General features: G+C 47.9%; 11 protein-coding genes across 11 annotated transcripts; 5 read left to right on the top strand and 6 right to left on the bottom strand.

The window, feature by feature from the left end:
• Positions 1 to 273: 273 nt before the first annotated feature.
• Positions 274 to 1,932, top strand: PAAG_07492 (ethanolamine-phosphate cytidylyltransferase; the record flags this gene model as incomplete). The annotated part of the gene is made up of 4 exons (XM_002790587.2): positions 274 to 409; positions 490 to 607; positions 729 to 1,503; positions 1,600 to 1,932. 4 exons carry the CDS (start codon positions 274 to 276, stop codon positions 1,930 to 1,932), a joined length of 1,362 nt encoding a protein of 453 aa, XP_002790633.1.
• Positions 1,933 to 2,420: 488 nt separating this feature from the next.
• PAAG_07491 (hypothetical protein) lies at positions 2,421 to 3,546 on the bottom strand (the record flags this gene model as incomplete). The annotated part of the gene is made up of 3 exons (XM_015846238.1): positions 2,421 to 2,495; positions 2,610 to 3,163; positions 3,249 to 3,546. 3 exons carry the CDS (start codon positions 3,544 to 3,546, stop codon positions 2,421 to 2,423), a joined length of 927 nt encoding a protein of 308 aa, XP_015700673.1.
• A 629-nt stretch (positions 3,547 to 4,175) lies between these two features.
• PAAG_07490 (monothiol glutaredoxin-5) lies at positions 4,176 to 4,849 on the bottom strand (the record flags this gene model as incomplete). The annotated part of the gene is made up of 3 exons (XM_002790585.1): positions 4,176 to 4,348; positions 4,464 to 4,743; positions 4,823 to 4,849. 3 exons carry the CDS (start codon positions 4,847 to 4,849, stop codon positions 4,176 to 4,178), a joined length of 480 nt encoding a protein of 159 aa, XP_002790631.1.
• A 1,317-nt stretch (positions 4,850 to 6,166) lies between these two features.
• On the bottom strand, positions 6,167 to 7,477 carry PAAG_07489 (para-hydroxybenzoate-polyprenyltransferase; the record flags this gene model as incomplete). The annotated part of the gene is made up of 1 exon (XM_002790584.2): positions 6,167 to 7,477. The coding sequence occupies one exon, from the start codon at positions 7,475 to 7,477 to the stop codon at positions 6,167 to 6,169; it is 1,311 nt and encodes a 436-aa protein (XP_002790630.2).
• A 709-nt stretch (positions 7,478 to 8,186) lies between these two features.
• Positions 8,187 to 11,415, top strand: PAAG_07488 (JmjC domain-containing protein; the record flags this gene model as incomplete). Its single annotated transcript, XM_015846237.1, has 2 exons — positions 8,187 to 8,457; positions 8,525 to 11,415. 2 exons carry the CDS (start codon positions 8,187 to 8,189, stop codon positions 11,413 to 11,415), a joined length of 3,162 nt encoding a protein of 1,053 aa, XP_015700672.1.
• Positions 11,416 to 12,018: 603 nt separating this feature from the next.
• Positions 12,019 to 12,605, top strand: PAAG_07487 (hypothetical protein; the record flags this gene model as incomplete). Its single annotated transcript, XM_002790582.1, has 2 exons — positions 12,019 to 12,253; positions 12,295 to 12,605. 2 exons carry the CDS (start codon positions 12,019 to 12,021, stop codon positions 12,603 to 12,605), a joined length of 546 nt encoding a protein of 181 aa, XP_002790628.1.
• Positions 12,606 to 12,918: 313 nt separating this feature from the next.
• On the bottom strand, positions 12,919 to 13,752 carry PAAG_07486 (hypothetical protein; the record flags this gene model as incomplete). The annotated part of the gene is made up of 4 exons (XM_002790581.2): positions 12,919 to 13,013; positions 13,089 to 13,428; positions 13,492 to 13,553; positions 13,668 to 13,752. 4 exons carry the CDS (start codon positions 13,750 to 13,752, stop codon positions 12,919 to 12,921), a joined length of 582 nt encoding a protein of 193 aa, XP_002790627.2.
• A 278-nt stretch (positions 13,753 to 14,030) lies between these two features.
• On the top strand, positions 14,031 to 14,704 carry PAAG_07485 (hypothetical protein; the record flags this gene model as incomplete). Its single annotated transcript, XM_002790580.1, has 2 exons — positions 14,031 to 14,486; positions 14,588 to 14,704. 2 exons carry the CDS (start codon positions 14,031 to 14,033, stop codon positions 14,702 to 14,704), a joined length of 573 nt encoding a protein of 190 aa, XP_002790626.1.
• Positions 14,705 to 15,036: 332 nt separating this feature from the next.
• Positions 15,037 to 16,027, bottom strand: PAAG_07484 (mitochondrial 54S ribosomal protein YmL9; the record flags this gene model as incomplete). Its single annotated transcript, XM_002790579.2, has 2 exons — positions 15,037 to 15,128; positions 15,226 to 16,027. The coding sequence occupies 2 exons, from the start codon at positions 16,025 to 16,027 to the stop codon at positions 15,037 to 15,039; spliced, it is 894 nt and encodes a 297-aa protein (XP_002790625.1).
• A 646-nt stretch (positions 16,028 to 16,673) lies between these two features.
• On the top strand, positions 16,674 to 17,634 carry PAAG_07483 (hypothetical protein; the record flags this gene model as incomplete). The annotated part of the gene is made up of 2 exons (XM_002790578.2): positions 16,674 to 17,355; positions 17,483 to 17,634. The coding sequence occupies 2 exons, from the start codon at positions 16,674 to 16,676 to the stop codon at positions 17,632 to 17,634; spliced, it is 834 nt and encodes a 277-aa protein (XP_002790624.1).
• Positions 17,635 to 18,457: 823 nt separating this feature from the next.
• Positions 18,458 to 23,088, bottom strand: PAAG_07482 (ankyrin repeat protein nuc-2; the record flags this gene model as incomplete). The annotated part of the gene is made up of 10 exons (XM_015846236.1): positions 18,458 to 18,796; positions 18,934 to 19,103; positions 19,171 to 21,427; positions 21,523 to 21,540; positions 21,633 to 21,680; positions 21,765 to 21,908; positions 22,232 to 22,357; positions 22,437 to 22,521; positions 22,624 to 22,643; positions 22,975 to 23,088. The coding sequence occupies 10 exons, from the start codon at positions 23,086 to 23,088 to the stop codon at positions 18,458 to 18,460; spliced, it is 3,321 nt and encodes a 1,106-aa protein (XP_015700671.1).
• Between the last annotated feature and the right edge of the window lie 1,127 nt (positions 23,089 to 24,215).

Below are 24,215 nucleotides of genomic sequence, written 5' to 3'. Positions count from 1 at the left end.
CTAAATCAACAAACAGTTGTTTAGTTAACTAATAAATGAAACAAAACTAGTTTGACTCATTCAAATGCAGAAAATATTTCCCTTCGCTTCCGGCTCCCAATTGGTCGTTAAACAGCTCCCCTTGATCCAAGGACCCCCGTTATCCTCAGGTGTGGAACACCTCTCTCCATGGTAGCGAACGCTCAATTGACCCAACTTGGTTAAATTCCTGGTAACCAACCACCGCGATACTCGTCCTCCCCTTGAAAACCCAACCCCCCCTTCTTAACGACCATGTCAACATCATCAGAGCATCCCGTGCCCGTGCCCGTGCCTCCGCCCGGCCAGTGGCCTGTAGATCCCCAAGAAGATGTCCCCATCTCCAAAGAGCGTATCTGGATAGACGGTTGTTTCGACTTTAGCCACCACGGTGAGTTGTGTGTGCAATGGATGGCATGGAATCCATCTTTTGCCTGCGTACTTGATATTAACGGCGCAGCTCAACTGCAGGCCATGCAGGAGCTATGCTCCAAGCCCGCAGACTGGGCCAGGAGCTGTACGTGGGCGTCCATTCTGATGAAGAGATTCTCGAGAACAAGGGGCCTACCGTTATGACCCTTGCTGAACGGTTCGTCCAACACCCCTTAAAAGGTCTAGGTCTGCTGGTTGCTTTATTTCGTTTAAAACGCGGCAACCGACAAATATATCGCTAACTTGACGTGTTTGGTGCCAATTAAAAAAAAAAAAAGGGTCGCGGCAGTCGACGCATGTCGCTGGGCGTCAAAGTCAATCCCTCACGCCCCCTATGTCACTCAGCTGCCCTGGATTTCCCACTACGGATGCTACTATGTCGTTCACGGCGACGATATAACTTCCGACAGCAACGGGAATGACTGTTACCGCTTCGTCAAGGCCGCTGGGCGGTTCCTGGTGGTGAAGCGTACCCCGGGAATATCTACAACGGACCTGGTGGGCAGGATGTTGCTTTTCACCCGCACCCATTTCATCAAGTCCTTCCCGGCATTCTTGAGAGGGGATGAGGGTGTCGGCAGCCCCGAAGAGCGAAGGCAAGTTGCCAACGAGTCGCTCCAGAGAATCAAAGACTATGCAACCGATGAAACCGGCTTCCTGCCCGGTCCTGATGTCTGGACTTGGGATGCATCCGCTGCTGCAAAACTGGGACATCGCAGCACTGAGTCTGGTAGCTTCCAACATCTCGTTGAGGGCAAGGGCCCGAAAGCCGGCCAGCGGATCGTCTACGTTGATGGTGGTTTTGATCTCTTTTCATCTGGCCACATCGAATTCCTCCGCAGTGTACTTTCCATAGAAACTGAGGATGCCACTGAACGCGGCTGGTATCTTCCAGAGAACGTTGATAAACGAACCAAGCAATATGGAGAAGATTATGGTCCAGCTTACATTGTGGCCGGCGTCCATGACGACGAGGTCATCAATCACTGGAAGGGTCTGAATTACCCCATTATGAATATATTCGAGCGGGGACTTTGTGTCCTCCAGTGTCGAGTAAGTACACGCCCCATTGCCAATTTTACTTGTACCTACGACTTGGAGGTCGACAATAAGTAAATACACAATGAATCTGACAAACGCACCCTGTAGTTCGTCCACGCAGTGATATTCTGCGCGCCCTTTACGCCCAATCTCGCCTACCTCGAAGAACTACCATTTGGCATGCCTGACGCAGTATACCACGGCCCAACAACATTCATCCCCCTCACGTATGATCCGTACGTCGTGCCGACCAAACTCGGGATTTTCAGACAAGTGGACTCCCATCCCTTCCAACATGTGAACGCCGGCGAGATCGTGCAGCGGATTTTGAAGAGCCGGGAAGCATTCGAGGAAAGGCAACGCACTAAACTTTTGAAAGCTGCCAAGGAGGCAGAGTTTAGAGAGAAGGAGGCGCTGGAACAGCAACAGCAACAGCAGTAGAGGCGACAGGGGGCTCCAAATAGCTATTGGGAAAGGAGAAGATGAAGCTAGACGTAATTAAAAATGTAGATCATGTAACTTTTTTGTCTTTGCTATATACCAGGAACAATTCGTTTTCTTTCCAAAATAGACGTGATGAACTTGGGTCATGGAGGTTATTTTACTTACAATGGTTGATTCTTACGATCTCAAGTAAACGAGGATCGGGAAAGGAAGTTTTGCGAGGCACTTGATTCATCTATAACTACGCATTAATCGTTTTAGATAAACAAGTTCAACTTTTCGAACAGCAAGAGCATAACGTCTAGAGGAACAAAAGGAAAAATTCATTAATTATATGACTGGTAGCACCTTGTAACCCTATAGATATAAATTAAGGTATAGCCAGTTGAAGTTAGTTAGAACCGTAAAACATATATAAAAGACGTTCGTCCTCCAGACTCTCGAACCGACTCCCGTATTTAATTGTTTCTTGTATCTGTCAATTATCAGATGCTCGCAATTATCTTTTTGGTTAACTGGCATATCTCTTCCCGCTGTTTACGTTTACCGTCGCGGGATTTCTATGAAAAAAAGTTAAATCCATCACCAAATCAACTTCCCAAAATCATCAAACGTAGAGGTAGTAAGTTTGACAGAAGAGATGAATCGACAACATGATATAAGAGATAAAATACCTTCTCCTGGATATTGACTTGTTTCCTCATATCCCTCAAAAGGCATGCGATATCATCTCTTGTCTTCTGCGCATCCTCTATCATCTTCCCTTCCACAGCCGCCATATTTTTCTCGAACGCATCAGTCGCCCGGGCGAGTCGCTTCTGAAACGTCCCTGAACCCATGGCATCTTTCGTTAGCGGTGGAAGGCTAACGGCGTCAGGCCCGAGTATCTCCACGGCCAGACAGGCGATCTTCTGCTGGGTTCTGCTCCAGGCTTTCCAATGGCTTTTCAGAGCTTGCTCGTGAGCGTCGAGACTATTTCGGACGTCGACGAGATGGGCTTTGTCTTTGTCTGCGCCTTGAACCAGAGAAGGTTTCGGCTTTAGTGATATGGTTGGGTGTTCTATCTCCACGGGCAAGAAAATGTCTTTGCGAGTATTCCGGGAAATACTGAGTTTCTCGCTGTACTTGGAAACCGTTTGGGCAAGTCGTTTCTCCAATACCTGCTCTGCTTCCGCAAGGGAAATGGAAACTTCCTCTTGGATTTGGGTGCGAGTGCTATCGATTGAATCTTTGGAGGATGAGAAAGGGTTCAGTCAAAAGCAGGAATAGACTCTGGATTAAGGGGAAGAAACGGATGTATATCTTTGACACACCGACGAAGTTATGTAGGAGACGCTCTCCGCCAGGCATAGAAGTACTATTACTACTTCCTCCCTTTGAAGAGCCTGGTGCTCTCTGGCTATGACGCGCGATATGGGTTGACTTGGCCTGCTTCGACCCCTTCGACCCCTTGAACCCCTTGGAGACTCTTGCTTTTGGAGGAGGGGAAGGCTGCCCCTTTTTCATGTCGTAATGGCTGACAGCTTTCGGGGCTGTCGCATTTTTCTGGGCAGGCTTTCGGGCAAAGATACCACGTGCGGATACTGCTTGTTTCCCTGGGGGACGAGACATCTCGTTCCAAGCTTTAAGGGGATTGAGGATGTGGTTTGATTGGTGACGGTATATTAATGTACGATGAATTCCTAAGGAAACCGGGGAGACACTGCTTGGGAGCGGGATACACAATATAAATGACAAGAGGGAGTCCCAACTCCAGGACTGAAGACTGAGGTGAGTTGAGGAGCTAGGTAGAGGATTTTGTAGGGGAATCCAAGCTGGAGCCCGGGGAGCGAGCCTCAAACTTACCAGATTCCCTCTTTGGGGCGGTCAGGCAAAAGTCACCCCTAGAGAGGATAAACACCACAAAGCTCTGACAACAAGAATTGTAAAGACGGAAATGCGCGAAACGCTAAGGTGATAAATATGTAAATATCAAATAGGTACGCGTGTATACTCATAATTAATCTGCCAGCTGCATGCTGTAAGCTGTATGCTGGACGCTCTCGGAAATACAGAACAATAGCAGGACAAGAAACCGCAAAACAAAATACTTCAACATATATATATATATATATATATATATATGTAGAGAAAAGGGGCAAACTTCAAAAATGAGAATCATATGGTACAGCAGATCCGACAGGACCCGGGGTGGTGTCGTTATTATTTCTTTGCATCATGTATATAGCGTATATTCCCTTTCATTTCTCCACATCACTCTCTCCTTCAGCTGGGACAAGCACCCCTTTTTCTTCCAGCAGCTTCGCCAGTTCCCCGTTTTGATGCATAGACATTAATATATCGCACCCGCCGATAAACTCCTTGTCCAAATACATCTGCGGGATCGTAGGCCAGTCTGAGTATTCCTTGATGCCTGCAGAATAGCAAATGAAACGTTAGCTAAAAACAAAACAAAACCTAGAGCACTACCCTGCTGGATTTAAAAGTCGGATTCTGCGAGATCTGGGGATGATATGGAGGGAGCTTACCCTGCCGCAGCTCCGGATCTTCCAAGACATTGAATGCGGTGAATTTCTTCGGATCAACCCCTTGGAGGCCGAGAATTTGTATGCTTGCTCTTGAGAACCCGCACTGGGGTGTCTCTGGTGTGCCTTTCATGAACAATACGACTGGCGCAGACCCAACCGCTTTGTCAATAGCAGCTCTTGTCGCGTCGGAAAGCAGGCGGATCTGGAGAGGGAGGGAGTTCAGGAATGGCGACGGTCTGTTGTATAATGCGACTCTTGGCCTTGGGAAGCAACGCGATGTCTTGAGATGGATTTGTTAGAGCCGCTCTTGATTTCCCGGTGAAGCGATTTCTGAGGTTGCTAGCAGGAATAATACTTACCGGAGTCATGACTATTCTGGCAGCCATGGTTAGAATGTAGAATGGCGAGGCTTTTTATTAAGATGGAATGGAAATATGAGGGGTTCTGGAGAGGTCTACTCCGTATCGTATCTGTCAAGTCAAGGTGTTGTCCAAGAAGTTCAAGGATACGACAGCGTTTCCTGACAGACGCCACAACCAACTATTAACTAGTTAACTAGTTAGTTAACTAGTAGTTAACGTAATCCACCATCGAACCGCGGATTCTCTCTGAAAATCATCCAAGTATTCATGTATCCAACAATCAACACACTTAAATATTGAAAATATTAATATATTAAGACTATCTAATAGTTGAATATGTAGCTACTTATTAGGGCAACTGCATATAATATGTTCAATAGTCACTACAGAGTGATGGAGCTTGCTAATGAGATAGCTTCAGTCTGAGCTCCAATCTGTATATCAAGCTGCTGAACATGCTCATGATCTTTTTATATAGATAGAATAGTATCCTGATCTAGATTAACATGCCTCTGTGTGTTTTTCTTCATCTTCCACTCATTCTCTGCTTGTAGAATCTTGACTCTTGATGAAGAAGGAGATTATTATTCATTGTCATCTGTATAATCTTCTTAAGAAGTTAAAGATGAGATATTAGGCTGCTAGATAGATGTCTCTTCTTATTAAGACTTCTGATAAATCTTGTGATCAAACTGACAAGTGATTTAAAATGGTGGAAATGCTGAAGATATTGAGTTCTTAGTATTCACTAAAAATGATAGCAGTGATATTAACGTATACAGTTGAAAGATGATTTTTGATAGAACTGAGTAATTGTTTGAGAAGAGTCTTTTCTTCAATTTCTGTCAATTTATTATTTGTGTGTGTTTCTGAGTGTGATTCGACGTCAGCAAGTCATTCATAGAGTAGTTTTAGATATTACATATATATCTTTCAGCATTCATTTTTAATTTATTTACTTCTTTTGATTTACATGCAGCAATAGTCAACTATATGTGAGATTCTTGAGATAAAGACATTTTGAATTAAAAACATGAAAAAAATGACGTGTTGAAGATGGTTGAGTTGAATATCTGATGATTGTCAAGAGAGAATCGCGGTTCGGTGGGTGGATTCCGTTAACTAGTTAAAATGGGTTGCTAACCAAGCAGTGCTTCTTGACGTGTTGGATGGTATTATTTTAATTTTATTGTAGATGAAGATTCTCTTATGAAATGAATTTTATAGAAGACGAAAACGAAAAATATTGGCTAGCAGCATCTATATACAAAGAATATAAAATATATATCAATAATAATAATACAAATCTCATGGGGAACAATTGAACTGTCAACCTCATCATCATAGGTCTTTCATGCTCTTACTCCCTTCAACCACAGAATCGGCAGTCTCATACAACCCAAATAGCTGAGCCAGGTATTCGCCTAACAATCCAAGTGTTATTCCACCTCCTGTGATCCAGCATCCATTCTTAAACCACCACCAACAGATTCCAACATCGCTCAACTTGACTTTCCATATCATTGTGGCCAGGGAGGCAACGGCACTGCCACAGCTTCCAATGAAGAAAATTGGACCGGCATTAACAGCCACGCCTGATACGGCAAGGAAGCCGACCTGGGCTACTGCCAACGCAGAGAGAACTGCCTTGGTGTTGTGTTTATGTTTCAGAGCAATCGACTTGATGCCAGCAGCGGCATCATCTTTGACGTCCATATGCGCGTAGATCATATCATAGAGTATAGTCCAAGACACACAGCTAGAGTACAGCGCAGACGCAGCCAGCATGGTATTGATGTCCGCTAGCACATCTACATTTAGGGCCGGGAAGCCCATCATGGCGCCCCACGAGAAGGTCAGCCCTAGGACGAACTGGGGATAGTTCGTAACTCGCTTTGCTAGCGGATACGTGCCGACAAGCAATAGACTTGGAATCCCATACGATAAACATTGGCTAGGGAATTGCAGCAGAACCCCTAAACCCACCAGGAGCTGAGTGCCAGTAAAGACTAGGGCGTTTTGCGGCGAAATCGCTCTCCTTGCAATGGGTCGTAACCTCGTTCTTTCGACAAGAGGGTCCAGGTTTCGGTCCCACAGGTCGTTGATAGCGCAACCAGCTCCGCGCATTACCAGAGCACCCACAAAGAACATACCGTACACCGACGCTACTTCCAAGGGGGTGGCCATTGGTGACGCCAATGGTGCGGCTAGCAGTGTTGAAAAAGCGCAAGGGAAGAAGAGATAATATGTTCCGGCTGGCTTGTCAAGGCGGATCAGCTCGGCATAGGGCATCCACGACTTGGGGAGCAGCGCAATGAAACCCGTCGTTGGCGGGGTGTAAATTGCATTTGGTAATTGGGAAGACGGAGAGGGCTTCAGTGGAAGAGAAGACGGGGAGGGAAGTGTTCGTGGTGACGAGCTTATGTGTCTCGTAGTTAGCAACCTTGTTTTTTTTCCTTTTGTGATCTGGAGATCGATTGTGATTTTCTGGTTCGTCTGTCCTGTAGAGTGGGAGGAGCAACTTTGCAACTTGTGAGGCTGGAAAGCATGACACGGCCCGCATCGCAGCCTACTTTTCGTTTTGAACACGGGCACGAACTCTGGCAGAGAGCTCGGATATATAGGAAACTGGCGACCTGGGAGTATCCTCATTGTCGCAAAAGGGGATGATAGAAATAAAAAGAAAGTTTTCCAAGTCCGCACAATAACATAAATCTGTGCCAATTCCAACTGTATGTTTGAGCGCAAACTGAAATTCCCCAAGGACAATTAATTAGTTACCGTGCAGGCTAGCAGCCATGTACACAGGCAATAGTTATCGAATTGGGATTTCTCGATCGATTGCGACTACACACAATTACTCCGTACCGGTGATGAAAGCCCCGAGGCCTACAAGGTCCCCTCCAGAGATTCCGCACACCGAGTAAACTTCCCGGCAGCATTTCTACTTTTTCCAAAGACCCTTTTCCCAGATCACATGACGAGATTCCTTGAAGCAAGCGATGGACCTTGTCATAGCTGAAAACCAACATCTCAACGACTGCGAGAACTAACCACCGCTGTCGGGAGGACTATCACAGCTCTTTCTGCTTCTCCTCCAAGGCCGGGTTCATCAGCCTCATGTCCCGATCAGATCGGGTTTGGTCCCTCCCCCCCCTCTCGCACGACGCGTGTTTGTTGCCTAGTTAACTACCTCGCTTTCTGCGAATCGCGGACCTGTTGCTTCGTTCGGCCACCCACGCTGGGATAATTTCTGATGCAGCCTCGTCTTGCTAAAGCCGACCTTTTGATCGAAGAACATCTTTTCGAACTTTGATGCGTCGCTGACAGCTCAATATCTCGCCCGTCATCGCCAATAGCTATGCCAAGTCCCAGTCATCCACGCGCGGCTTTCGAGCCCATTTCCCCAGACCTCGACCTTGCGGCGCTGGTTGAATCAACACCAAACTTCGAGTACGTTGTCAGAATTCATTGCGATGCGATCGCCGAACAGGGAATTGAGAATTTTGAAAAATTGGTTCTTCTACATGTCATCCTGGGGGGAAAGCCGTTGGTCATTGAAGGATACCAGGATAGGCTTCAGAAATGGATTTTTGGGCTTCAGTGGTTAAAAGACAACCATGGCACTAAAGGTATGTTCAAAGTTCCCCCATTTCCGGACATTTTATGGTTTTTCTCACTATTCAATCCGCTTGACAGTTGAGAATGGGAGAAACCTGACCACCAAAACGAATATACCCCTTTCGATAAACCACTACCTGAAAAACATGGCGATGCTCACGAACCAATGGAATGCGACAAACTACAAGGATACCATGCGCCAACGAATTTACCTGAAGGATATCGATTGCCCCCCTGTTTGGCATGATAAGCTGAAAGATTTGCTTCCTCCGTTTCTATACTACTTCAACGAACGCACAAGCGATAAAGCGAGCAAAGCCGGGGATTTGATGAGCAGCCTGTCTCGCGAAATGAGAGCTGACAATATGATGTGCTACATTGGGCATGAGGGCACCTACACCCCCGCGCATCGCGAAATGTGTGCAACTCTAGGTCATAATATCATGGTGGAAACTTCCACCGGCTCAGTGGAGGATGGTCAGCCTACTAAGCCTGGTTCCTCAATTTGGTTCATGACGGAAACCAAGGATCGACATTTGGTTTCTGAATATTGGCTTTCGACACTCGGTCATGATATAGAGATTGAAAACCACTTTGCTCAGATTAATGCTTGGAAAGCTGCACCATTCAAAACTTACATTGTTGAGCAAAGGGTGGGTGATTTTATTCTAATTCCTCCTCTTGCCCCGCATCAAGTTTGGAATAGGGGAACCCGGACCATGAAAGTCGCCTGGAACAGAACTACTGTTGAGACCTTGGAAATGGCAATAAACGAGGCTCTTCCAAAAGCAAGAATGGTTTGTCGCGATGAGCAGTATAAAAACAAGGCAATTATTTATTTTTCATTGCTAAAATATTCTGCGCTTCTTAATAACAGTGACGGACTTTTCAATCACCACATCCGCCAACTCCAAAAGGATTTCCGGCGTTTGTTTTCACTTTACACTAGAATTCTCCTGTCGGAAAGCTTTTCAAGGGATGTGTCAGAGCCCAAAAATGTGGAATATCTCCCCTTCGCCAGTAATGTCACATGCTCCTATTGCAGATGCAACATCTTCAATCGATTTTTGACCTGCCCTTCATGCGTTGGAAAGCTCCCTGATGGCGATGATGACACCTATGATATTTGTATGGAGTGCTATTCCATTGGCAGAAGTTGTGCTTGCATCTCCAAGCTTCAATGGGTTGAGCAGTTCCGATGGAAAGACCTCGTGCGAAATTATGAGACCTGGAGGAGTCAAATTCTTAAATTTGATAAACAGAGTGATCCATCCCAGCTTCCACAGACACTTTCTATCGAGCAAGAAAATATGGGTAAAAAGACACTTGCCGAGATATGCCAAGATGAACTTAAACGAAGGCCATGGACGGATATTACCAAGCCGTACGTCCGTGAAGAGGAAGAACAGGAAGAAGTTGAAATTGATGATGGGCATGTTCGGAAGCGGCGCAAGATTCGAAGGTCAGAAAAGTGGAAAAAGGAGCATAAAAGTTGCCACATCTGCAAAACCCCTGAGGCGCACTGGAAAGTGGCGTGTTGTTCCAAGTGTGGATTGGGCTACTGCTATGGCAGCCTTTTTAGAGCTTTTGAGATTTGCCCCCGAACTGTCATGGAGAATCCGAACTGGACATGCCCAAAATGTCTCAAGATCTGCTCTTGCGGTGCATGTCGCCGTGATCCTACGATGAAGCCTTTTGAGCCTTCAGGAACTTTACTTGGTCATGACACTCGGAAAATTGCTGATCCAAGAAGTGTTGAATGCCTTGTTGACTTCAGTCAATCAAACCTGACCTGGCTGAAAAAGGTGGGTGATCGCCCACGGAGGTTTAACAAAAAATTGGATGAAGCCGAAACTGCTAAGTCTCATGATGTGACACTGGATGAGCAACATTACGTGGACCCCGTTGAAGCAGGGATTCTTAGATTGGCTAGACATGAAAACATCCCAGTGGACCCTGCTCTGGTGAGCAACTTCATTGAGTCTTCAGGGTCACTCCCTGTTGATCCAGCTATGATGTCGGGAGAGGTTGCGGTCGCTCACACCCACCCTCAATTCGCTATGCCTGACAATGCATTGTTCCAAGAAGATATGTCTGATCGCTATGAAGCGACAGAGGCTATAACTTTTGAATATCCAGATCCAGATGTCACATCTCCCGAGGCATCACAAACCCAGGGAGTCACGGCTATGGCAAGCACCAACGTTCAAGGCAATGGAACAGCCCAACAGCTAGATCCAAATATTTACCCAGGGTTTGGTACAGATGACATAGTGGACCCCACCAATGATACAATCGTACAATCGGACATGGCGTCCGCCAATTCAATCAAAGTTACCAGTCGAGTTGTCCATGAGAAGATTGGTTCTGCCAACGATGATGAGGATTTCATATTACGAAAGCAGAGCCATCGCAAACAATCAGGGGGCAGACCAAAGGGAAAGTCTGGTAGGAAACGAGGAAGTCATAGGATTTCATATGCGGAACTCAGCTCGAGCGAAGGGGATGTGCCGTCGGCAGAGCCCGAGAAACAGAGCTCCGTTGAGGTAAGACGAACTCGGAGACTTACCCGTCGAGTTTCTTCTAGGCGAGGCCATGAATCACCACCACCCGCTAGGGATTCCTCGGTTGAGGTGATACCACCGCAACCAAAACCTGAACCAGAGGCTGAACCCGATCTCGAACCCGAACCCGAACGAAGCCGTCTTTCGAGAAGTTACTCTCATACTGCCGTTGAAGAGCCTTCAAGACAACCAAAGCCATTGCCAACAACCGCCAAGCGCGGCAGGAAGTCCCCCGCTGCACTTACTACCTCCACTCAACCCATACCAAAACCACCAGCTGCGCAGCCCGAAACCCAGCCACGACCTATGACTGAGGCGGAAATAAATCGCCAAGCAAAGATGATGGCTATGCGCTGGGCTGAAGGGCATAATAGTGATGGTTATGTTAGTGATGGATGGAGTTAAGTGGTGGTGGATACGTGAAAGAATGTTGACAGCGGGCGTCTTGAGAATCTGATGTTTCTCGTTTGGTGTCCTATCAATTCTAGTTTTGTAAATTTTCAGATTTTTTCGGCGAGGACCGGGTAATGAGATGGATCTTTTGAACGGGTGAATCTTCTTTTAAATTATGCTTCAGTTACTATTCCATGTGCTACCACCTTTCCAGTTCTTCCTCATTACCGTGTCGAAACACATCTGCTTTTCTATGAATACTTTTATTTTCTAACTAGGAAAGGTAGTTACGTTATGATGTGTGCGTTTCGTCAACTTGGCAGATGGAGACTGGTGGTAGTTGACCTTATAAAAGAATGAAATTTATTTCTCATCGTAATGAAGGTCCTCCCCCTTTTTAAAGCCGCATATTGCCGACTGACAATTTTTATGCAATGACCTGCCTACCGCAGAAAGCCACTTTGCTTCACCTAGAGCCTCTAGTTTCTTAATAAGAAGAGAAAAGAAGAGGTAACAAAAGGCTCAGGTAACGCTGATAGATCCATACCGTCCCCCTGCGATTTTAAAGGCATTGAACCCCGTGCCCGCTAAAGCCAACAACGAACAAAAGGCGAAATGGCAGACGATCCAACGGGTGAGAGGAGAGAGATGACTTGTCATACCAGGACTCTCACTCTCGCTGCCTGGCACGCCGAGGGATGGTATGTGAAGTTAACTTGGTCACTTGGGAAGACCCAGCCCCATATTTCCGGCTCAATGTGGGTGAGGCTGGATCCGTTCGGTGAGTTAGGATTGAGCCTGTTCGTCGATCCGTACTGTACGAGTCGCCAACCGTCGTTGAAACAACAGGGTAAATAATTGAAATGCGGAAACAACGGACGAATACTGCAGGTGGCGTACGTAAAGATTCCTGTCTTTTTTTGGCGTCTTTATTTGAATCGCCAAGTTTGAGCTTTATCGATCTTCGAGTTGGCCGAACACGCCAGATGAACGCAAATGCTGGCCGCGAACCAAAGGCGCTGATTACGGTCCGATTAACCCCGCTCCCACGCTCGCCAGAGAGTGTAGTGATGGATGCAGTGGCGGTGATGGCCGGGTCACTCTATATACGCAAGCGTAGCCAAGCTTGTGAATTGGGAAGGTTGAGTGTTGTAGGCAATGGCAGACCTTTGGTACGGGTCCTGCCTGAGCATGTGGAGTAGCAAGGCAATATAATAATACAGTGTGAGCCGACCACTTAAGGGCGACGCAGATCCACCGTTCTCAAATGGAGACGGACGCAAATTGCTAAGCTATTTAATCTCAGATATCCTTTGGTTTTGGACCGAGTGGTAGCATACAATGAGAAGACAGTAACATGGTTGACATATCTATCCATTGTGCGGACGAGAGCCGCCGGAAGACCTATAGCCAAAGCAAAAAGCTCTGCTCGGTTCCGTGACCGCTTCTGATCGTTGCATCCGTGCAAGGCTAATTATGTCTAAAGGAAACGACTCCCAGAGAACAAGTTGTGATTTAAGCACCTTTATATTCGTATCGCAGACCCTCCAGTTCTTTGATATCGACTGATAGCATGATATTTCTAGAAACCCAGACAAGGAGAAAGACAACTATTGATTTGGCCTTGTCAGAAGCCAGCCCACGTCTAACTTTTTAAATGATTTCAGGGAGGGGTGAAAACTTACTTCCGGGAACAAGGCAGAAGATCCAGAACATATCTTCAGCATAAGGCTGGCTTTGGAGGACATATGCAGTGACAGAGAGAACAGCACAGATGAAAGTATTTGCAGGAGAAAGATACTGCCTGACTATGAGTGGGCCCTGTTCAGCTTCAATGTCCCTTAAGGGACGTTTGCCCTTGCGATCAGTCCGTTCTATGCGGAGGTATCTCATGATGTAAGCTGTGGAGAACAGCGACGCAATGCTGAGGAGACAAAGAAACCTCCGGGACGCTGTAGATGATGAGGATATGAAGGAGGGGAGGTATAGAAGAGTCGAAACCAGGGGTATAGTGGTGAAAATGAGCTACACAGAAATGCTGTTAATCTGGCATATCCATTTGTCTCTTCTTCGATGGTAGATACATACTGTATACTGAGTATTGCGCTCTTCGTCCTGGCGCAGCAACTTTTGAATGACAGCTTCTTGCTCTAAATTTACATACAATAGTTAATGAGTAAGTATACCGTCTAGCTATGCATTAAGATCCCTAGAAGGTGTCAAAATAGCTTGTAAATTTCTGGATAATGGAAACGCCGATTTACCCTCCTCATCCAGCTCTTCCCTGGTCTCGTTCTCGCTCTCTGAATCTGGATAGCGGAATGTTCTTCGTAGATTTAGGGCAGCCATGCTTGCGATGAATGGTGTAATATGCTAATTAGCGACCTAATATATAGGGAAGCGAGATCAACGAGACAATAAACAAACATACCAAGGGCAGAGCCAGCCGACTCATATTTTGAATCGATCTTGTTCTTCATGCTTGGGCTTTGACGTGGGAAGTCATGTGACTCTAGGCCCATATTTTTGATCAAGCAACGATTTTGATGATATTGAATTCAAGGCTTGGATAGCAAGGGGAGCCGCAAAACTCAGCTCTCTAAGAAGTCCGAAACTCGCCGTCAAGCATGAATACCCTCCGAGCGGTTGGCCTTTTACGTCGCAGCCATGCTTCAACCACCGTGCCCCTCCTCCGCCGCACCCTCATCTCCGCCCCAGGCCCGCATACAGGCCCCCTCCTCAGTCGACGAGCAGATCGCGAGCTCCCCTCGATAAATGCGAACCGCAGATGGCTCCGCACTCTTCCAATCTTCGCGGTCATAATCGGCGCCTCCATGCTGGGCATCCTCAATTACCAGAAATCCTCGTCGAGCGTGGTGAGCAGCATGCTCTATGCGCTGCGGACGTCCCCGAAGGGAAGAGAGCTGCTGGGCGATGAGATATACTTTGCGCAGAATATTCCGTGGATTAGTGGGGAGATTAATCAGTTGCATGGGCGGATTGATATTTCGTTTTGGGTGAAGGGAACGAGGGGGAAGGGGAAGATGAGGTTTAGAAGTAGAAGGGATAGGAGGATGGGTTTTGTAAGTGCAATTTTCTATTGATGCTCTTCTTTTTTTGTTTATGATTTTGCCGATGTTTAGGCGATTTTTTTTTTTTTTTTGCTGATTCTTGACGGCTTTAGTTCCAAACTGAGGAGTGGAGCCTTGCTTTGGAGGATGGAACGGTGGTTCAGTTACTTGATGCTGCACAGGGAGATCCCTTTCAAGCTGCCCTGTCCGGCGATGATGCTGCCAGTTGACGTGAAAACGTCGATATGAGAGGAATGTGTACGTTATCATAGGGGCATGCACGCCCCTTTGCTTCATCGCGTGGAGTTCAGGCGTTCTACTACGCAATGGGAGGGAGGTGTGTTTTAATATGTGTTCTGTACAATATAGCATTGGGGTTACTGGAAACAACTCAACTACGGGTATTGGGGGCCTGGACTATTCAGAGAAACGGAGGAAATTAGTGAAGATTGGAAAAGGTCAAACCCGGTTCGATCTATTTGTACGCTGGAAACAAAATGTCTTCCACGTTTTATGCAACAATACACATAAGGAGTAAACATCCAAAAACACCGGCAACCTCTCAACTCTCCATCTTCAGCGCAATTTTCGGCCATGGTTTTTTAAGAGCATCCTGCAGTTTCACAATGCAGCCCTTGGGACCACTTACACTCCCTATAAAAGTAATACACGTTAGTAGACGCTCGAGAGTGAGAGGAAGACTTTGAGAAGAAAGAAAAAAAATAAATAAATAATAATAATGTTAACCAACCATTAACAACCACAATCCCTTTCTCAGCATCGACCTTAAGCACCTTCAGATTCTGGAGAGTCACTTGTTCATTGCCCATATTACCCGCCATCTTCTTCCCCGGGTGAACACGAGAACCCCCTCCTTGACTGGGACCCGCGGAACCCAACGAACGATGCGCCAAACTGACACCGTGACTTCGATCTTGACCGTGGAAACCGTGTCTCTTCATGACACCTTCAAATCCCATTCCCCGACTATTCGATCGCGCATCGACGAACTGGCCTTCCTGGAACCAATCCGCATTTATCACTTCGCCGATAGGCAGCAGACCACTTTCATCCTTAACCCGGAACTCGTGGATATGTCTCTTAGGCGCAACGCCGTTGGCAGCAAAATGGCCTAACATGGGCCGAGTGACGGCGCGCTCATGTTTCCAGCCACAGCCCACCTGCACGGCGAAATAGCCATGTTTCTTGAGAGTTTTGTGTGAAATGACCTGGACCTGGTCGAGCTGGAGGATGGTGCAAGGGGTTCGTTTGCCGGTCTCTTGGTCGAAGATGGCGGTCATACCCTTTTTTACGGCCAGGACGCCGGTTCGTAGAGGGATAGTGGCTTCTTTCCGCTTATGGGCCACCGACGGGTGGGATGTGAGGATGGGCAGATGGGGTTCAACATCCAAACGGCTTGGTTTTGGCGGATACATGGACTTGATACCGAAGGCCCTGCGTGTCAGGACATTCTCGACGGAGAGACGGGTGGCGGTGGCGGTGGCAGCGGAGATTGAAAGCAGCGCATGCTTCCCTGGCAGCCGCGGGGGCATGGCTAAAGGCTGCTCGAGGCAAGTCAGTCGAAACAAGGAGAACAAGAGAGCAAATTGGCACGAACCCGAATCATGGCCCAGCGCCGGCCGGTTGCAACAATTCCGTTTTCAAGCCCTGGAACGCTTCTCAGCTGAAGGGCCCATCTCGAGATTTGAGCGTCGGGAGTGGAGTTGGGGGCAGAACACCCGCTATGCCGGTTGGGGGATAGCGCGGTCGCCGTTCTAACTCCAGCCATCCCGGGCATGTTTTTTGGAGTTTTTCTGACTTCGGTAAATTCTCTTGAAGAAAACGGGGAAGTTTGTATAGAACAGCAGCAGCAGCAGCAGCCTTCCCCTTGCTGACTTGCTGAGGAAAACAGCTGTTGTCTACGTCTACGATGAGAACGGGCTTGCTGCATAGTCCGATAGACCTCTACCCTCTTTGCTTGCCCGTCTTACCAGGTGGTTGGTTAAAGCAATCCTTGTCGACTCCTTCAAAAGGTCCCCCAAACCACCACCCATTTCCTGCCCAACATCTAATAATACTCGCCGAAATCTTCCCCTTCTCCCCTTCCCCATATACGACCGGATAATATAACAGGGGCTCCACTGGTCCCGGGCGAATCCACATATATACTAAGCCATTGGGCCTTGGAACTCCGCAAACATGCCTCCCCCTTCACGTTTCCTCCCGCGAGGTGCCATCAGACGACTCGCACGCCCCTTCTCAGCCGTCCAGTCCCTCCCCGTACGAGCAACAGGATTCCATCCCTGCTCTCTCTCAACTACCAAACCCCCTCAGACTCAGTCCTTCCACCAATGCGCCACCAACTTCAGGCCCCGAATAAACGCCACCCCTCTCCGCAGCAATGGTATCCATCCGATACTCCAATGGCGCAAGCCACGTTGCCTAAATTCCTCCTCCTCCTCTTCTTCTTCTTCAGAAAAACTCAGCTTCTCCCAACGGATGAAAAAGCTCTCCCGCGAATATGGCTGGTCCGCCCTGGGCGTCTACCTAGCCCTTTCGGCGCTGGATTTCCCCTTCTGCTTTGCTGCGGTGCGGCTGCTGGGTGCTGAACGGATTGGACATTACGAGCATGTAGTTGCAGAAGGGTTCAAGGGTGTATTTGCCCCTATCTGGCAAACTGTTGCGAAGCCGGATGCCAGCGGTGGTAGTGATAGTGATGCGGCAGATGGTGGAAAGTGGGGTGATATGGCCATTGCGATGGGCGGCGCCGGCGGTGCCGGCGGTACAGGTGAATGGGATGGACATGCAAGAGCAGCGGAGGCTGAGGGCCAGAATGTGGGGACGGGGACGGGGACGGAGACGGAGACGGAGGCCGGAGCTAGTATGTCATATCCCTCCCCCAACTCAGCCGTTGGTTTTATTTCTCTGTGTTCTCTCCATTTGGAGGAAGCCCAGTTGTATATTACTGATGGCAGGATTGACTAACGAACCCCGGATTTGATAATCAGGTTTATGGACGCAACTTGCCCTAGCCTATGCCGTTCACAAGAGCCTGATTTTTATCCGAGTCCCCATCACGGCCGCAGTGACACCCAAAGTCGTCAAGGTGCTGCGACAGTGGGGCTGGGATATTGGGAAGCGGAGGCCGAAAAGCAGTTGAAATTTGGGGTGGGGAAGAGTAACGAAATCTCTTCCTGGATAGCCCACTGCAATTGCTTTTCTCTTCTCCCTTTTTTTTTTTTGGGTGTCAAGGTGAACTTCAAATTCTGGGGGGACGTGGGGATTTTTTTTTTTTTCGCATATCATTCCCCTTTCATTTTCTCGCAACATTATAACATTCTATTCTTGCCCGAACACCATATCAACATCATTACAATATGGAGGCTCTATTCCTCTGCCCTAATCTACGCCGTCCTTCTCTCCATCTTTCCCACAACCTCATATCTGTCAATTTTCTTTCTGAAAGCGATTACCGGTTCTTCGTTTCCCATACTTTGCCATTGCATACGCTGTCCTACACCACAGCAAACCACACCTTTCCTTTAGCTGTTGAATATAGCACCTTGTATACTGGTTGGTATGTGTGTTAAAACAGAAGCCCCTGTATAACACCTATACAACACTCACACACACACACACACACACACACACACACTACACGCCCGAAAGAACCAGGACTTTCTCATTCATCCACCCAAAAGGACAAGATGTTCACACCATTTATGTGCGGTACATTCATTAAAAGAAAAATAATCGCAAGCACCCAAAGCCCATAGCCGATGAAATAGTAAAAAATTAAATAATATGACCTTAGAAAACCCCCTGCTGCCCACCGAAACTGTATGACATCCTCCTTTGTCCCGTCTACCCCTTAAAACAGCAAAAATTATCTCAAGTACGACAAACCAACAACACACCCCACGAATTATATATATATAAAGCAAGCTCTAGCAATTGAAAAAGTAACCTGCTGCCACCTCACATCACATATCAATCGTATCATTAAATCGCAGCACACCATTACTCCTCATAACCCCATTCACGCCTTCGGGCATCCTATACGCCCACTCCGCCGACCCACCACCACCACCCATGGCGGAAGGAGAACAAGAAGAAGCAGCAGCAGTAGCAGCAACGCCAACCTCAACGCCACGACCACCACTTATTTTGTTATTGGATATCGCTGCTGCTGCTGCTGTTGTTGCTGAAGATGATGGCGTCCCGATACCAAAACGACTCTTATCCAGCACTTCATCGGACGTGTCTGCAACAAGGACGAGGCCTAGTTCCTTGATCGATTCGACGAGGGAAGGCATGACGTTCTACATCGTGGCAGGATTGGTGAATTAGGCGCGGCGACGAGGCGAACATACATAAAAGTAGGAAGAACAAATAAAAATAAAACAATCGGAAAAAGAAAGAAATAAGTAAAAGGCAAAGGAAAAAGAGGAGTACGTACCAGCAGACTCGACCGACACATCAGTCCCATAAAGTTATTACTCTGCGCTATCCGCGCCGACTCCTTAATAGACATTGACGACCGCCCACTGCTGCGAATAACAGGCTGCGAGTAGATATCCTGCGTCAGATCACGTATTTGGCCCAGATCATTGCAAAGAAGAACAGGGTCTAGTTTTCAAGTTAGTTCCGCGTCACTGAGACGATAAACGACACAAAAAGATGAAAAAACACGTACAATTAGGCTGCTTCCAATTCAACGCCGTGCAAATATTCGGATTATAAGACGTAAAGACAACCGACCGCATGAAATCCGGTGTCGACTCCTTTGACACCCGCGCATGGTGGAACACTTCTGTCAAAATCGCGTCGGCAACTGTATTGATATCCATCAACGGGCCGAGGCCCAGTTTCACCTCCTCCGCCGGCGACGGATACAGGATGCACAGATCGATGTGTATGTTTGTCGGGAGGTGTTGGAGGACTTCGCGCAGAGAGAGGAAGGATATCGCGAGGAGCCGATGCGCTTGCGCCATGTCATCCACCGTCATTGCTTCAAGGGATTTGAGCAGGGCTGAGTCGGCTGAGCTGGTCTGGGAGAGGTATGCGGCGTGGATGGCTCGGGATTGGTCGAAGGATAAGCGGCAGATTGGGATGTCGATTCCGTGGTGGTTGACAGTGAATTCTGGATAGAGGACGGGGACGCAGTCCTTTGTCAATTGGACAAATACCTGGACGTAATCTCCTGAAAGACTCGAGCCAGTTACCAGGCCGTTACGATCTGAATCAAGAGCGCCTGTCGCTTTCCAGTATGTCGCGAAATGTGTGATCTCGAGCGGGTTGCCGTGGTAAGGTTTGATGACCTGAAACTTGAAGCGGATCTCCCCGATTGCTCGTAACCTGGGATCAAAAAGAGGCAAAGCGCAGGTTCCTTCTGATGCGCCACCTCCCAGAAACACATCCGGCAACGCAACTGTTTTCGCAATAACCTTAGATCCAAACGTAGGAAATATTTCAAACTCGAGCGCAAAGGTATCCAGTCGGTCGATTTGGAAAGACACAAGACGCGAATCATCTTGAATCGGAAGCATCACATTTCGAGGTATAAGATCTGACGTTTTCGAGGAAATAGTTAAGCGAGCTGCAGCGTAGCGGCCGGACTGATAGAATACGATAGGTTCAGAAGATGGCGTTGGGTCAAAATGTATTTGTATGAAAGTCTTAGTGTCAAGGAAATTATGGCCGTATCGGCGCAACGGGATAATAGGAGGAGGTAGAGATAGGTCAGGAATGCCGTCACCAGCGTCCATGCCTCTCATAGTTCCTGACTGTTCTGCGAGGTGTGGGGAAGTCATCGAACCCGAATCTCGAAATCTGGGACTCTTGAGCATATCCAATGGCGTCCGTGCCGGTTTTGAGCCAGAGCGTTTCGACCACAGCAAGATCATGCACTCCAAGTGGCCTTCCCACGCGGCATAGTACATAGCAGACAACCCTTTCTCATCAAGTGCATCAGGATTTGCACCGCATTCCAGCAGCGCCCTCAAACAATTAACACATCCCTCACTTGCAGCATGGAAAAGGGGCGTCCATTGATAAAGCTTGTCCTTTTGGTCAAGATCGGCGCCATGGTTTTTGAGCAGAAAAAGTACTTCGGGATCTCGACACGACCTTGCAACGAGATGTTGCGGGTACAAACCCTCGGCGTCAGGGAGCAGGTTGGCATTCCTTTCTAGAAGCAAGGATATAATCGGCAAGGAGGCATGCTGACAAGCCAGATTTAGGGGAATATGGTCCGACTCGGACGTCGGGTTTATGCGAGCGTTGTGGGTAAGAAGTTGTTCCACACAGGGTAGCTGGTCCCGGATTATACTGTGGATCAGTGGGGTGAAGTTGTCATGATCCATCAAATCGATTGTAGCAATGCCCGCTTCGAGGAGCGCTTTCACCATCTCAACTCTGCCATGCATGCAGGCATAGTGAAGAGGTATCCTTCCGTATACATCTGATCGCGATACATCGACTCCGCGCTCCAGCCCGGCCTGAAGTACATAAAGGCGACCAGATATAGCTGCTTCATGGAGACAGTTGCGTTCATTAATATCATCCTCCGCATTCACATCCACGAGGCCCGTGTCAAGAAGCAGGGCCAAAACTTCATCCGGATACTCGTTAATCGCAGCTAGGAATATACGTGTGAGTCGATCCGCCGCGTCCGGCGACGATTGCAGTTTCGAAATCCATTCCCGGAGCGTTTGGTAGTTGCCGGTAGATGTGGTTTGCAGGATCTGTAGGTCAGAATCGTCCTCCTCAGCAGTCGCAACCACACGATCTGCCAAGCGCGAGGCATCGAATTGAATATTTTCTCCTTCCGCCCAGGCCTCGAGATCCAATCTTGAGGTCGTTGCTCTGTCGGATAGATCTCGCAGAACCTCCCGATTAAAGCATGGCTGTACTTCCACAGCGCGGTGGAGATACAGTTCTTTTGTGCGTGACTAGGTGGCTCTCTCTTGTCAGTTCGACTTGTCTCTATGAGAGATTTTATAATATATGTAATTATATATATTCAAACTAGCAATGGCAATCGGACCTTTGAAGTTTTATCCCACTATGTGCACACCAAGTCATGTCAGCGTTTTTTGTTCATGTTTTCCATTTCCCATCTGTCAGGGTACTCAAGCGGACGGGAAATGAACGAACCTTTTTCAGGATTTTCGAGACGGCCGTTTCATTGATCTCGACGAATTGCTGTTATCCAGTCGACGAGTAAGAAATTTTGCATCCACACATCGATACGTAGTGACCTTTAGCCAACTAGCCAGTTTAACTTACTTGAAGTTTGTTCAAGTCTCCATCGAACTGCTGAAAACCTTCAACCAAGGTGACGAGATTTGTAGGGGCCCTTGAATTGGAAACCCATTTTTTCGACTGTATCAATCTCCTTTTATCGAGAAGAGTTTTGAGGCGCAGAGTGAACTGTTATGGGATCGTCTTGATCAGTTGCAGTTAAAATGAACCAAGTTGCGTATTACTCTCTTCTTGGGAGAGAGAGCTCCTCTCGAATGTTTGTCCCATAGACAGTAAACAAAAGAAAGAGTATTAGAGGCAGTAACCAACCTCTGCTTCCTTTTGAAGATAAAAAACATTTACTTTTTCAATCTCTCGTTCCTATTGGAGATAGCGGTGAAAAGAAAAAAACAAAAAGGGTTAGCAGAGCGAACGGATTATCAACTCTATTTGAAAATCGTCTGCCTGGACAGACAAAGGATATTGACGTCAGTTTGATGATTTAAAAATACCAGACGAAAGAAGAAGACATCCTTATTTGCACGAAGGGCAGCTTGTGGATCGAGGAGCTCGGGCGCCGGGTCCATGGGCGAGCTCTGTGCCGGGATGGTCGGTGTTGCGCTGAGCTGCTTGATGAGCTGAAGAGCGGAATGATGTTAGCAATAGTGACATGAGGGACGGGTACGATATCTGGCACTGAGAAGATGCGAATCACACCTTCTTAAGAGCTTTGTAATTGAAGAAGCTAGCAGCATACTCGGGAAGGTCGAGCTGGCGCCGTTGGATCTGCTTTCCGAACTTCCTGAGAGGACGAGCGGAGTTAGAAGAAAACGGTTATCCATTGGATGGTCGGTCTCCTGCCTTCAATCCTCAGCCGCGCGGGATCGAATCAGATAGAACTTACATGTCTGCTGGCTTTGCTGGCTGGGAGCGTGAGGAGCAGAACCTAACCAGAAGGGAGGCGCCTGTCTCTTTCAGTGGACTCCTTTTTACCACGTGGTTTTGGAGGAATCAGGCGCCAGAGACGGGGTTGCGAGACGAAAGGGAAGCGCGTCGGGACAAGGGGAGGGAGATTTGGTGAGGATTTAGGATACGCTGTTTTCCTTTTGGAGATAATACGGAGAGCGAGGACAACAGAGATCGGCTGGTTAATTAGTCGGGGCGATACGGATCACAGGAGGACAGCAATGCAGAGACTTCTGTGGACGATCAAAAAAAAAAAAAAATTAAAATTAAAATAAACCCTAGGAGATACGTTCCGATGAGCGAGGTCACCACGAGAGGAAGACTTTTTCTGGGGGATGGAGGCGGGAGAAGAGGGGAAGCATAAAGGTGACGACGGGGCAGAGGCAGCGGTTGGCGACGACATGGTATGAGGTTCGGATTCTTATATGAATGTATACACACACGTATGTATATAGCTTGGAACGCGAGGCGGAAGGGGAAGTGGCAGAATCGGGAAAAAGATACAGCAACGGCCTAGGAAACCACATACAAACCCAAGGTACCTACCTACCGTATCCATGCGCGCCGGAAGTTTGATATTCCGAATGGGAGGGACGCGGGATTTGGGGGACCGGGATGGGAGGGGGGGAGCAGTAGGGTTGTTAAACTCAACCTCCGAGCTTGGTGGGCTGTATCCGTATATCTACGGCGAAAATAAGGTATGCAGACAGAGAGGAGAGAGAGGGGCCACAGGAGGAGGCCCATATACAGGCATATATAGATGTAGGGATGAGCTGTTCGGAGCTCTGGCGATTAGCCCTTGACATCATATGAAGGACGAGCACTTTTTGTATGGAGCAAACACGTTGCCTGGAAAAGGGGAGGGGGGAGGGGAAGCGTTAACGAATGGGGATGGAGAGGGGGGGAATTGGAAATACATGCAAATATAAAGTGCCTATAATAACAAACAGCCTTTGCAGCTTGTCTCTATGGATTCTTTCTTTTCTCTCAACTTCTATTTAAATGTTCGTCGTTGCAGGGCGTTGTGTTGTTTGCGAGGCTTCGCCCCGCCCCAGAGAGCCCCGGTCTTGGCGTAGGATCGGCATTTCTCATCCCTAAGAATATCTGCAAATAACATCCACTCGCTCCTACGCACATCCACATCCACATCCACATCCACATCACATCCTTAACCACATTCCATATCGATATGCCGCTTCTATTTTCTGTACCTCGCCCCCCCCTACCCTATAGCTAATATGTCCACGTAACTTCCAGGCATCTATCGATCATCCCTGCTTCCCACCGCGGCGGTGATGTGTCCAGGCAGGCAACCGACTTTGCCTTCCCTACATTAAACCCGCAGCCGCCCAATGGTGATTCTCTATGTACGCACGTTGCCGATGCTCTGGGTGCTAACGAGGCCCTCCTACAGTCTCTACAGTCTCTACAGGCTCCAACAGGCTCCAACAGGCTCCAACAGGCTCCAACAGGCTCCAACAGGCTCCAACAGGCTCCCTACATACAGCCTCTGTCACCAGCCGAGCCAAA

This window comes from Paracoccidioides lutzii (assembly GCF_000150705.2).
Source record: "Paracoccidioides lutzii Pb01 unplaced genomic scaffold supercont2.24, whole genome shotgun sequence".
Taxonomy (NCBI): Eukaryota; Fungi; Ascomycota; class Eurotiomycetes; order Onygenales; family Ajellomycetaceae; genus Paracoccidioides; species Paracoccidioides lutzii.
This window is presented reverse-complemented; position numbering and strand designations above follow the sequence as displayed.